The 13,307-nt window shown below is 40.0% G+C and overlaps 1 protein-coding gene and 1 long non-coding RNA gene across 9 annotated transcripts in view; one reads left to right on the top strand and one right to left on the bottom strand.

Annotated features, from left to right (window-relative positions):
* Window positions 1-1,175: 1,175 nt before the first annotated feature.
* SYT9 (synaptotagmin 9) overlaps window positions 1,176-13,307 on the bottom strand; it is an 85,761-nt gene continuing 73,629 nt past the window's right edge. The window contains exons 4-8 of one of the 8 annotated variants that reach the window (XR_014516827.1): window positions 12,023-12,143; window positions 10,881-11,052; window positions 8,921-9,050; window positions 5,751-8,342; window positions 1,176-2,738 (exon numbers count right to left, since the gene is read on the bottom strand). Coding sequence is in view for 3 of the 8 variants with exons in the window: in XM_083464577.1 (XP_083320703.1) it covers window positions 8,235-8,342; window positions 8,921-9,050; window positions 10,881-11,052; window positions 12,023-12,143 (531 nt within the window). In the remaining 5 variants the exon portion in view is untranslated. Of the gene's footprint in view, window positions 2,739-5,405; window positions 8,343-8,920; window positions 9,051-10,880; window positions 11,053-12,022; window positions 12,144-13,307 lie in introns of those variants that run through there. The other 7 variants (XR_014516828.1, XR_014516829.1, XR_014516830.1 and 4 more) reach the window with 7 other exon arrangements.
* Window positions 1,915-6,603, top strand: LOC310689205. Its single transcript, XR_014517401.1, has 2 exons — window positions 1,915-1,985; window positions 2,214-6,603. It is a non-coding gene; the product is annotated as an uncharacterized lncRNA (long non-coding RNA).

The raw sequence follows: 13,307 nt of genomic DNA, 5'->3' as shown, positions 1-13,307 counted from the left end.
AAAGGAGCTTACAGAACGGGTGAACTATTCATATGATGCATTCATGTTTATTCATGACAGGAACCTTGTACAAGTCATCCCATGTCTATAAAATATGTCCTATGATAGAAAGACATACAAACAGCTTTGCTGGATCTGGTCAAAGGTCCATCTAGTCATTCTGTTCTCACTGTGCCTAACCCCAGATGCCTACAGGAAATCCACAAGGATGACATGAGAGCAGTAACTTTATCCACTTGATTCCCTGCAACTGGTATATTGCTTTACTTTTTAATACAGTGGTACCTCGGGTTACATACGCTTCAGGTTACATATGCTTCAGGTTACAGACTCCACTAACCCAGAAATAGTGCTTCAGGTTAAGAACTGTGCTTCAGGATGAGAACAGAAATCGTGCTCCGGTGACATGGCGACAGCAGCAGGCCCCATTAGCTAACGTGGTGCTTCAGGTTAAGTACAGTTTCATGTTAAGTACGGACCTCCGGAACGAATTAAGTACTTAACCCGAGGTACCACTGTACTATGTATGTTTACCTGGAAGTTAGCAGCACCATGCTTCGTGGGATTTACTCCCAAGTAAGTGTGCATAGGTTCTCAGCATTAGTCACCCTGAGTTTAATGCAGTGTCTCTCGGTGAGTAAAAGAAACATGTCTGAGTTTGCTCAGAACGGGTCTGAGTTATTCCCAAATCCTCTTTTCCATGCATGACCACACTCTACCTAAGCACACCTAACAATTTCCCTGAATGACATGTCAAACATTGGCAGATAGAAAGTCAGTCTTACTCATTTAAACAAGAAAATTATACTCTTGTCACTTTGAAAAATTAAAATGTGAAACATGGTGGGTGGGTGAACCAAATTGCAACACTGCCCTTAAATTGCTCAGTGGTGCTTAAGGAAATAATACTTAACTCTGCAGAAACTGTGTTTTAGCCTGCAGATTTCCATTCCAACAGGGAACCCAAATAATGTATCTGTTGCATTGTCCTCTCCTTGTTGCATATGGTACTTGCTTATTTTGCTTCCAGCCTTAATTTATGGCTTTGATTCGGAGAAAATTACTCCACAGGTTGCTATCAGGGAACATGGAATTAAAACACTTTTAAAGCACTGAATGTGGGCTGTTTAAACATTCACTTCAACTTTAATATATAAATACAAAATAGGCATAAATTACAATAGCACAATTTCTTACGTCATTTTATTAAGAACAAAATAATTCGTACAGACTAGATCTATATAAATGAAACCACAGTACATTTTACTTGTGTTTATAAGAATGTTATACTTTTTTATAAAATTAAGAAATGTTAAATTTATTTCGCCCCTCAAACTGTTACTGCAAATCAATCATGCATTACCTCTACTGAACGAAGAGAAAAAAAGTCCATCAAACTAACAAAGCCTTGACAAGGATGTGGGTTTACGCTCCAAATTAGACACTGAACATAGATGTACCAGGACTACTCATTGAACAACAAATATTAAAAGTATAGTACAATGTCTGTGTGTCATCAAAGCAAAGTCATATTTAAATACAACAGATCTCTTTACATACTTTTGTGATGAGCCTAAAATAAGAAAAATAAAAATAAAAATGAAGGAGGACTATCCAGCATGCAACCAAACAAAACATTGCAAGTTTGAGAGATAATTATGGGTGAATACAGATTACTGTTTACCAAGTCATGTGCCTGGGCACCAAGGGTGGAGAACCTGAGGCCCTCCAGGTTTTGCTGGACTACAACTCCCACAATCCTTGAGCATGACGACTGGTTTGATGGAAGTTGGGCACCCAACATCATCTGGAAGGCTGAGGGCTCCCCATCACTGATTTGTATCCTGGTGTGCTTGTAACCACTTAGTAAGCTAGCTGTGTTTCATCCTCCCACACCAGCCCTCTTTAGTGGTTCACACAAAGGTGAATTGGATGGTGTATTTATGAGCCAGCTAGTTACTTCTACCCATGGAGGTTCCCCACTTGTTTTAAAACACAGTGGTACCTCGGGTTACATACACTTCAGGTTACAGACTCCGCTCACCCACAAATAGTGCTTCCGGTTAAGAACTTTGCTTCAGGATGAGAACAGAAATCGTGCTCTGGTGGCACGGCAGCAGCGGGAGGCCCCATTAGCTAAAGTGGTGCTTCAGGTTAAGAAGAGTTTCAGGTTAAGAACGGACCTCCGGAATGAATTAAGTACCTAACCTGAGGTACCACTGCACTTATTTAAATCATCGTGTGGAAAGTGATGAAGCAAAGTGTGTGCATCACAACTATGCAGAATGCCCGAGGAGCGCTGTCGTCACAATGGTTTTTACCACTCCCTCCTCCTCAGATCAGGTGTAGTAGTACAGCAAGATCTGGCAAGATGAGAAAGCCAGTCAGCTTTCCAAGCAGCTACAAGCACACCGTGGCGTGTTTCCATTTGTTAGCTACCTGTATTCCCTCTGCAGCGGCCAAAGGAAAACAGAAACAGTGAGGAAATGGAAAACAAACAGAGGAAAAAAAGAGCCTGGGTGCTTACAGTCCATCTTCTATACGTGCTTTGTCCGCGTGGTTTTTGTTAGCTTATTTAGCAGTGGAGGTGTGCATCCGTGTTGCCCATCCTTCCTGAGTACGGCCCCATCACAGTCCTTTGGATGTACACAGTTCATTTCCCTTCACGGAGATGGAGGCCCTTTGAGAGAATTGCAGGACCCAGGCTTGCTTCCAGCTGCAGTTCCTTGCCCAACCCACTGTATTAGAAACAACCTTTTAATGCAATGCTTGAAGATAGACCACACGGAATGCATAGTTCCATTAATATCACACCTCAGTTTGGCACATCTTATTTCTTTCAACTGTTGTTTTTTTGTGTGCACTATAAAACACAATTATGAAGAAGGAAGCAACTATTAATGACAGGGGGAACAAAAGTAGAGTAGACGTTAATGCTCTCCCTTTCCCCCTTTTTTTTTTTGTATGTAGTATTATTCTGTTGTGGTTTTTCACAGAAGCAGCTATTTTTTTAAAAAATGGACTGTATGGCAGAATTCTTTCCTTATGAATACCACTGCCATTACTTTTCCAATTTTACTCTGAGGTACAGTCATTTTATAGTACATTGCTCTTGACAGAACGAAAGAACAGTGTGATAACTCAGGACGTTTCTGCCTGCTTTGGTCCAATTTAAGTTATGCCTACTTTTAACTTTTCTCCCTTCCCCATTCATTAGCCATAATATATATATATTTAAAAGGCTGTACTTCTAAGTGTTCCTGAATACTGAGCACTGAGAAAAAGATAGCTCCAAAATAAGTATCCCACTGATTCCTTTAGCCTGGTTTCCTGCAGTTTAGGTAGGCTTGCCGTCTCTCCCTACCCTCTAATATTTCAGAAGTGCTGCTATAATCTCCAGTGCTTTCAATGATGGCATGATTCATCCCACTTTTAAGGACTTTTATGCATGCTCACTGCAAATGGAAAAAAAGGATTTGAAGGCTGAAATCCTGTCTTGGGTCCCAAACCCTTCCATGGGTAATGTCAACATTAAATTTAACATGGAAGTAGGCTGAGGTCTCAGGTGTGAGGACAAGCTCAAGTAATATTTACCAATGCTAATTATTATGGGACACTCCGTGCAGCTTAATTCTGTGACTATAGTCCTCACATTCAGTTAATACTTCTGCAAAGAACAATGAATATACCTCTCAAGTAATCCCAACAGGGAGAAGCGTTCTGTATTTTCACCTGGGAATTTGACATGTAGCAGCAGAGGGAGTCAGAAAATTCCCAACATGTTCATCAAAAATGGTGGAGCAGGAAGGTGGGAGGAACTTTATTCGCTATGGATTTTTAAAAGCAAACCTAACCATTCCAACCCTCCCCCCAGCCCTTGTGTTGATTAGAATGTAGATATATGTAATTGTCCACATAATCTACAAACTGATACACACCTGGATATGGCAACAGTGCTTACGAGATGGTCTGAGGGCTGCCTTCTTTCTTTTTAAACCTTTTACAGCTGATTTGATCAGCTATTAAGTCCACTGTGGCTGTGCAGGTTAAAAAGCCTTTAAAAATGCTCCCAAGAAGTGACTGTACACCATACCATGCAGTCCTTCCTGGGGAGTTGTACATAGAAAAAGTTGGCTGCCCCCAGCTATCTTTTTCTGTGTAAACATTTTTACCTGTGTGGCCATGAGGGACTTGCTTCCTGCTCTCAGGAGCTGTAAAATGTTAAAAAAGAAAGAAAGAAGCCATCAAAGAAACCTTGTAAGTACATGTATATTTATTAGGGTTCCTTAAAAAAAGGCAAACACCTATACGTAAATGATACACAGACCCATTCCATATACGTGAAACTGTCACAGGATGGATATAGTCTGTTCTATACTTGAGGGCTATGAGGAGGCTACATGATGCAGGAATTAATCTTTTAAAAAATGTATCTGTGACTTCTGATCCTAGATACTGCGCCTAAAAATGGCATAACAAAAAATGCTCCTTTAGTTTGCTTTAAATTGCAATGCATTTCAGCACAATCCGTTACAGTTTCTGTATTTCATATGGCCTGCTGTAAAAGGAACCAATTGCATAGATATCTAATTCCATCCAATGGGTGGAATTCAAGGTGGTGCTAAGGGGGGTAGACATGTGGGGAATGAGGCCAGCTCACACAGTGGGGCTGCCCCCATCTCCTCCCCTGTGCCCTAATATTGTTCTGGAGGTTCCTCAATCCTTCAGAGCAAATTTAGGAGGTCCATGGGGGTGAGGAGAAGGAGGAAAGTCCCATTCTGTAATCAGTCCTCATTCTGTGCATGCAAGAACTTAGTTGAACCTTGCCCAGTATCATATTGGAAACTATGAGTTTTCTATAATTGCCATTATTTTCTTCTTTTATTCAGGAAAAGATATATAGCTAGAGGAAATGACGGGAGTAAAATTAATTTGCAATTCTTACTGCTTTTATTGTTCTTAACTATTCCTGTTTTAGAATGGGCTTCGTTAAAATATACTAATTTGGAGTATGCGGCTTCGTGTGTGCTGTGTGGAAATCCTCATGATACCATCAGGAAGGTAGTGAGCTAGGAAAGAGCTACAAACTCTTTCTGCTGTTGGCATTTTTACCAAAGAAAACAAGGCAACAGTAGGCGATAGGAAAGGCTTGGAGTAATTCATGTTTCAGACTTGGATGCTTTTGCAAGCATGCGCAGTTGTACCCAAGCATGCCAGAAAGCAAGAAAAATACAGATCCCCAGCTCCCCAACATCCCAGAACTGTTTTGGTCCAATCTGAAAAGGAAGGCCGAATTGAACCCAACCCCAAAATCCGAATTCTATTATATTACTATGCAAGATTTAACTAATAATACATTGCAGATGCCAACTTGAAGTATATATGGTTAACAGGACAAGATTAAGTGATGGTTATGGAAATGATTTATTCTACAAACTTGGAACAGTTATTTGACAACTTAATATGGATTCACAAACAGAATATAAATATTTCATCTAAGTTTTTTAATGACTAGACAGTGCTCCCAATAGCAGAATGACTGTGGCTTACAACTGTATTTTTGATTTTTCTTTTTTACTTAGTGATGCCCATTATTAATATCGAACATTCTATGCACTGGCTTTTCAGATTGACAAAAATACCCAACTCCTCACTCTCAAGAAAGGTAACAAAGATGTATTGGTCTACATATTTTCCATTAAGGGTCTGATAGTCATTTCACATTTTGGTTTATAACAATCTCCGCATACCATGTAAAAAGTGCTTTAGTGGTTTGTTTGTTTGTTTTTCTCCAGATGAGGTGTTGCTGCTGTGTTGAAAGTCTCTCTCCAAGATTTGCTAATTGGACTACAGTTTATTCGGCCTTCCCCAAAGGGAGATGACCTGGGGCTCAGATTTTTCAAACCATTTAGGATCAGAGCTGCAAAGCAAATATAACAAATTTGAATTAGGCCAAACAAATTGTAATCTAAATAGCAAAACTTGCTAAAAGACTACCATGTCATAAAACCAACAAGTCTGGCCGTACCACAAACCTACTTTATTTGCTTTCGATTTGAATGCGTGCCTGGAGAAGAGTGAAGTCCACAGGCTTTTTCACCAAATGTTTTTAAACCACTAGAATAGGCCTAATATTGTTGTCTATTCTTTTTAATCTAACTCTTATATTTGTTTCTTTAATCGTACTTGGGTGGTTTCCAATTGTCAAAACTACTCAGTGCATGACTCATTCCACGAGACCCAAATTCTCAAAATGCTATGGGTGGGAGTAGCTTGTAGTTTTGTTGTACTGTAGTGAAAAAGAAATGCAAAAAGTGGAGAGAATCCAAAATGAACCCAAAACCAAAAGAGAGTGTTTCTCAGGACGTTGAACAAACGTATGGATTTTATTTTCACAACAGCCCGAAGTGTTTTCAGCCTACAAAGGTATGGAGAACCTTTGGCCTTCCAGATGCTGTTGAACTACAACCCCCATCATGCCTAGCCATTGCCTGTGCTTGCCGGGGCTGATGGGAGTTCTGGTTCAGTAACACCTGGAGGGCCATAGGTTCCTCACACCAAGTGATGACTTCTTCAGGGGCTGTAAGAACATATACAAATTGCGTATGAGCCTATGTATACTTTCTTAAATTGACAAATGGCCTGCCCATATCTCTGTTCACATTAACTGGCAACTGGAATTGTTATCTGAAGGCAGCAAATGGCGTCTTTTCTAATGAATCTCACACAGGTGTTGTTAACTTGTGATAAAAATATCAAGGACTTTCACTTCTAAACATGACAGTGGAAAAAAAAAAACAACAACCCCAGGGGCATGTCTCAAAGTGTGGAAGGAAATCCAAGTCTTCTTTAAGCCCACGTGGCACCAAAGTCTCTAGTTTCAATATGCACTCCGTTTTTTATTCATGTGGTGTATTATTGTGTTTTTGTAGCCCTTGAAGAAGACCTTTAAACAGTCATTGGCCAAAACACGTTGGGCTGTTCTGAAATGTGCCCAAAGGCCAAGCTACACCGGACGTGTTTACAAATGTGTGGTTTCCATTTTGGACTTTTAGTAATTCTACCTCCAAAGGGTTCCAGCCCTCTGCTCCACATGATCCTGACTTTTGGAAAGAAGAAGAAGAGTTTGGATTTGATATCCCACCTTTCACTCCCCTTAAGGAGTCTCAAAGTGGCTATCATTCTCCTTTTCCTTCCTCCCCCACAACAAACACTCTGTGAGGTGAGTGGGGCTGAGAGACTTCAGAGAAGTGTGACTGGCCCAAGGTCACCCAGCAGCTGCATGTGGAGGAGCGGGGAAGCGAACCCGGTTCACCAGATTACACGTCCACTGCTCTTAACCACTACACCACACTGGCTCTCTGTGAAGAGAGTCTGTGAAGGTTCCTGTTTTTCTTCTGAATTCTGCATCCTGGTCTTATACCTCATCTATCTATCTTGTTCTACAGGAAAAATGATATGAGATCTGTCTTTGTTCAGTTGTACTTTAATGATTTCCCCCCTTATTTTTTCCTACTGTACAACTGCATTTTAAAATTAATAAGACACACAAACACACAATTATATATTTCTTCAGCACCTTGAGACACGTTCTCTTTTGGTTTTGGGTAGTGTAGTAAGCCCTGTGTTATTTTTAAAATCTATGGTGTGGTCAGTCACAGAGGCACAGTACTGCTCTCTTGGTTTTGTGGGGGCAGTTGCCACTGATGGTTAAAAGGGATATGACACACAACTTACTGGAACTTCTGTATCACTATTGTATTGTAATCCATACATTATGAAAACAAAAACTGTCTACTAATAGTTTGACCACTGACCTAATGGGGTTAGGTATATAAAGTGGGGTTAGGTATATAAAACAAAGGAATTCCATTTTTTCCACCTATGACAATACTTATCACAATAAAATGTTTTATTTTCCATGCATCTCAAAAAATGCATTATGTGGGTTGAAACAACACGGCTAATAATGCAATTCATTTAAGGAGTATAGATGACAATATGGGTGTTACAGATAGACATTGGTATCTATGTTAGAATCCAAACTACAGAAAGCTTCAGAAACAAAAGTACATTTCCATCTAACAAACAGAAGTTTTGCATCTTGTGGTTTGGGATTAATGTATTCTGGGGTTGGGAAAGCGGGTGAGGGTTAAATAATGGAATTGAAGGGATGTCTTTACCCCTTTGGACACTCTGCGGAATGGCCCCTGAGAAAATGGCTAAGAAAGGGTTCAACAGGAATGCCAAATTTCTGCTGAATAGGTTAAAAGAGTGAGGAAGCCTCTTCGGCAGCCATCCATGCGCAGAAGGCCCGCATAACATTTCTGTGGAATAGGGCCCTAAATGAAGACAAAAGAAACAGAGGAATCTAATTGTAACTTGAGGAGAGCTTTCGACTGCATGTCCTGAACTCTGAGGACGTTTTTAATTCCAACATAATTTGAGATCCCTGTGGACACTGGCGTGGGCTTACATTATTACCAGACAATAAATCATTATTTCTGTCTTGTATATAAACATAACCATAAGCCCTGTTAGTAGTTTCTTCATATGTGTAATCCAGTGGACACCACCATCTGTAAAAGACAGACGTAATCCAGTACACAAGGATGTACTGGTGTATGTACCCAAAGTTTTAGATATTATAAAACATACGCATGATATATGGGTTTACCTTTAAGTTGGAAGTATTTTCACATTGCACTAAAAATAAAATCTCTCGGGATCAGATTTCACTTGATCTCTACATCAGTCTTGCTTTAAGCTTCCGGATTCCGATGTGTCTTAAAAGGATTTAGTCTAAGCAAATGGATTCTTGTTTGAAGAGGGGGGGAAAGGTGTTTTCTCCAGCACTAGGGTCATTTTAAGAGCTTCTAGCATAATAGAAAAGGCAGTGTGTCAGGCGAAGGAGTCTTACCTCTGCAAGCAAATGCCAGTGAGCGATGGGCTTCCGAGGGTAGGAGAGCATTTCGTTCCAGTGGTCTCGCCCAAGGCTTTCCGCATCGTTGCCTACTTGACAGACTCCAATGACCTCATTGTGACCTACACTGTGAAAAGGTTCAATAATATTTATTTCTTAAAATTTCACATCCAGGAACCGTGTAATTCAAACCCTCTCCGAGCAAGGGTGAGCATTTGGAAACACAGCTAAGGACTCAAGTTGACATGGCTTTAAATGTATCTTTTTGCACTTAATGCTAATGGGACCTGAGCAAGCATGAAGAGGAAATTTGCACAGAAAATTCCTCACTCCATAGCAGGGGAGGAAAGGGTTAAATAAACACCCCCACACGCACGTTTGTTCTGATCCCATTAATTATCAACCTCCCTTAGCTGATGCAATTTACAGTTGCTGCTGTTGTTTTTTTAAAAAAACCTTCACGTGATAGGCATATACCTATTTAGCGGCATGTGTATTTTGGTGTTCAGGGAATGGAAGTTTAATTATTGTATATAAATTAGAGCAGGCGGAGACAACTGCAAGCCCCATGTAAAGGTATAATGACATTATTAAAATCCCATTTACTGTTCATACTCTCAACATTTTCACTAATTCTAGGGAACATGTTGTCAGTGTGGACCCACCAAAGCAGCTTCTGTTGGGTGAAGCCAGAAAGGAATGCTATGTGTGTGCTAGTGTTACACCTCTCCCTTGCTACTGCACCTAAATCTATACTGGGTTCTGGTGTATCCCTAGCCTGGAGGCGCCATTTAAGATATCATACCTCCAGCCTACCAGGAAGGTTTCCCATCACATGAGGCAAAAAAGCACACACAAACTGAGGCAAATGAGGAGAAAGAAGACTTGCCCAATGTTAACTGATTTTCCAGCCTTCGAGATTTCACCAATGAGCAGATCCAGAGAACAGCCTATGATGTGCACAAGTTCTTAGGCTATCACCTCTCTTAACTGGTCCGAAACGCCAATATTTTTAAGCACTCCAGTAAAGGAGGAGTTGGGGAGTGTGACACTCCCAGCAGTCCCTCACAAGGGTCTGCCTCCAAATGGTTACTAAAGTCAGTTCCACAGCTGCTCTACTGAGTCCAGATCTCTCTCAAAATACCTGCTGCTATCACCTACTGGCTTATATTACCTCAAGTTACACATGCACCAAATGCATGGGATGAAACATATTTATCTGAGAATCCACCCAGATGTGAATTAAGGAACATAACATGCGGAACAAGCAGTCTTTATATACAGAATCTGAATAGTTCCAGTTTCCCAACTTAGCATGGCTATCTTAGACTATCCTAAAATCTTTTAAATATATAATTTAATATCTCCTTCATCCCATTTCTCCTTTGGTCTCTCTAACTCTCACAGCCACACTGTCAACCTACACTCAGGGCCAGATTTAGGTTTGATGAGGCCCTAAGCTACTGAAGGTAATGGGGCCCTTTATATGTCCAGCTGTCCTTTGTCAACAACAAATTGCCGCTGTTTTTTGTGTTGAATATATGCTATATGGTAATTTATGGACCTAATCGGTATCTAAAGCCATTTGCACTTAACAAAATATGTACTTTATCAAAGTAATTGTTGAACTGAAATACAATTAAGAAGAAGTATATTATATTTTGGAATTGTACATCCAGGTTTTTTTCCCTTTAATTTTTTTTGGGGCCCCCAAGAAAGTGGGCCCCTAAGCTATAGCTTGTTTAGCTTATACATAAATCCGGCACTGCCTACACTCTCTGTCCATCACTCATTCTAAGTCCACCCAAATCCATTTCCCTGCTGCCATTCATTCATCCCCAGCTCTTTTGTCAAAGGGAGATCTTGTTTCTCCTCTCTGGCAGTGAGAAGACAAAACCAACTACTGTCATTCGATTTGATTAGGTCACTAGTCTGAAGAGATGTCCAGATATCTCACCGGTCATAATCCATAACGGCTATAAACAAGTTAATTTGGTCAATGTTTTCTGGAGGGACATCAAAGACTATGGCTTCATTATAAACAGGATTAAGGGTGTTCCTCTTAGTGGAAGTCTTCCTCTTCTTCAATCGTCTCCCTTCACACATTAGTGAAACCTTCACGTAGGGATCTGTGTGAAGGACATAACAAGCATACTGGTTTATTTCAAAATAATCACAAGTTTAAAGCAATAACGCACCAAATTTGTTTCTCTGATACCTTTTCCTTATAATCTTGTCATCTGTATTTTAAATAAAAGTGCTCTGGTCCCTGGGGTCATGAAGAGTCGGACACGACTAAACAACAACAACAATGTTCTACAGTTAATAACCTAGCTCTCTGTTGTGTCTTAGATGACACTATTCATTCATGGGGGAAGATTTAAACCCCAATAGGATCTCCATTTAAAAACTACGGTTGATTTAAAATACAGAATTTGTTAAAGGACTAGAAATATGCAATAAAATATGCCACACCCACAACCCAAAATGAGACAGTCAAAACCTGTAGTGGCACTGTACTGCAGGATGATGTCTAGTTTTTCTGCCCTCTGTTGACCACCGTATCATGGTGCAAAGTAGATGGCAGAATGACAGTTTTGCCCTTCTTCAGTACATATGATGACAATGTGTGGTTCCTCCAACTCAAATGCTTGCAAGAAGCATTGGAAATAAACTGGGGTGGTTTTTCTACCCCAGTTAAAACAGCCATGTAGTTTGGTAATGGGTGGAGTGCGTGTCTTACCTGCAATTTCAGGTCGGTTTGGGATGTATTTCTACTCTGCAGAGTTATTTTATCCCTGATGCCTGGCTATACTTTTGATTAATTGTGTAACAAAGTACTGCTGACAATGTTTTAAAAGAGGATCACTGCAGACCCCTTGCACATTTTTGCAAGGAATGTGCCTCTGGGATATTCCACTACCTCAGTACAGAAAAATACTGATGAAATGGTTCAGGATCAAGTATACTTTCCCCCGCTAACAAACTACTGCATTTATAGTACTCAAAGGAAAGAGTATGCTAGGATGGGCATATGCTAAACTTGCATGATTACTTTCTAAATAGTACATTAAAATTAGAATGAAAAAACATTCCTACCTGATGCTCCTGTTATGTCCATGGCCTTCAAATTTCTAGCTTTTATTATAGTAATAGTTAGTCTACCAGCAGTTGGAAGATAGCAAAGTGAAAACATCAACTCGCCAAGATCCACTTTGTCCTGTAAGGCAATAAAATACATTTGGAACAGTATTGAAAATGTCTCTCTGCATCAGTTTAAATGTCCAAAATAAATTTATGTTTGCCATGATATAATATGGATCTAAAGCAAGGACAATGTTTGTGCCCACTTTTCACTCTGGGGACTCAGCTACATTAGTAAAAAAAGAAAAAGAAAAAAGCTTTGGATGTATTATAAACACGAAACACCAGAAAGCACAAGAGAGCAAAATAAAATTTCTATGCAATTTTTACATAACTTTTTTTCTTTTGTTACAATGAATTAATTTCCGACTTATTTATAGCAGGATTTTCCCCCTCTGTGTAGATCCACCCTGGCACTGCTTGTCCTTGTATCTCAATGAGGACCACAGCAGGATATCAGAATTTAGCAGTCAGCAGCCAACTACTTCTGTACGTCACTTTTCTGATGCTGTCATACATTCAAATGTTTGTGTTGTTACTGCCGTAATACATTCCAGCCATTATTTTTTAACAGATGTGATATGTACATTGTTTTTTCCTCGAAGCCAGGCAACATTCCATGGCCATTGAGCATGCTATGTCCTCACTGGGCTTTCTGTGTGTTTACCTTCCTAATTTGTTTTCTCAAGTTTTTCTGCACTTCTGTACCTTGCTCTTGTGTATGGCTTGTGCTTTTGGCTACAGAAGGAGCCACCCGGGAAGGATTAATTATTAGTATAAAGGATGGTATGAAGTACAGTTAAACAAAATCTTCACCTTCAAAGGCAATATTTTGTGAGGTACTGGGTGACATTCAGCCAAATAACTGCACAATGAGAATGATTCACCAAGCGAGGGAACAAGGTTGGTGAAGGTTGGTCTGAACCACTTCAAGAGTTCCTGAGGCCTTGCAAGAAGTTCCTCAGGTTTCTCAAATTTCATCCCTCATTTCCTGTAAGCATAGCTGCCTGCTAGAAGCAAGTGATTATTATCTGTGCCCCAATAACCAACCATTCCTGCCAAGCAGATATGCAAACCGAGAGGAAAGGCTGCCCTACTAACACTAGGAGACATTTTATTTTAAGTAAAATTTCACGTTTGTATTCTCTGAATCATAAGAATCTTTCCCATTTGGTAATAAAAATCTACACTAGGAAAGAAGTCTCTTTTTAGGGCTGTTTGATTATAATTGAATTTGAAA

Source organism: Podarcis liolepis (genome assembly GCF_965112155.1).
Source record: "Podarcis liolepis genome assembly, chromosome: 1".
Lineage (NCBI taxonomy): Eukaryota > Metazoa > Chordata > Lepidosauria > Squamata > Lacertidae > Podarcis > Podarcis liolepis.
Note: the sequence above shows the minus strand (reverse complement) of the source record. Positions and strands in the feature narration are given on the sequence as shown.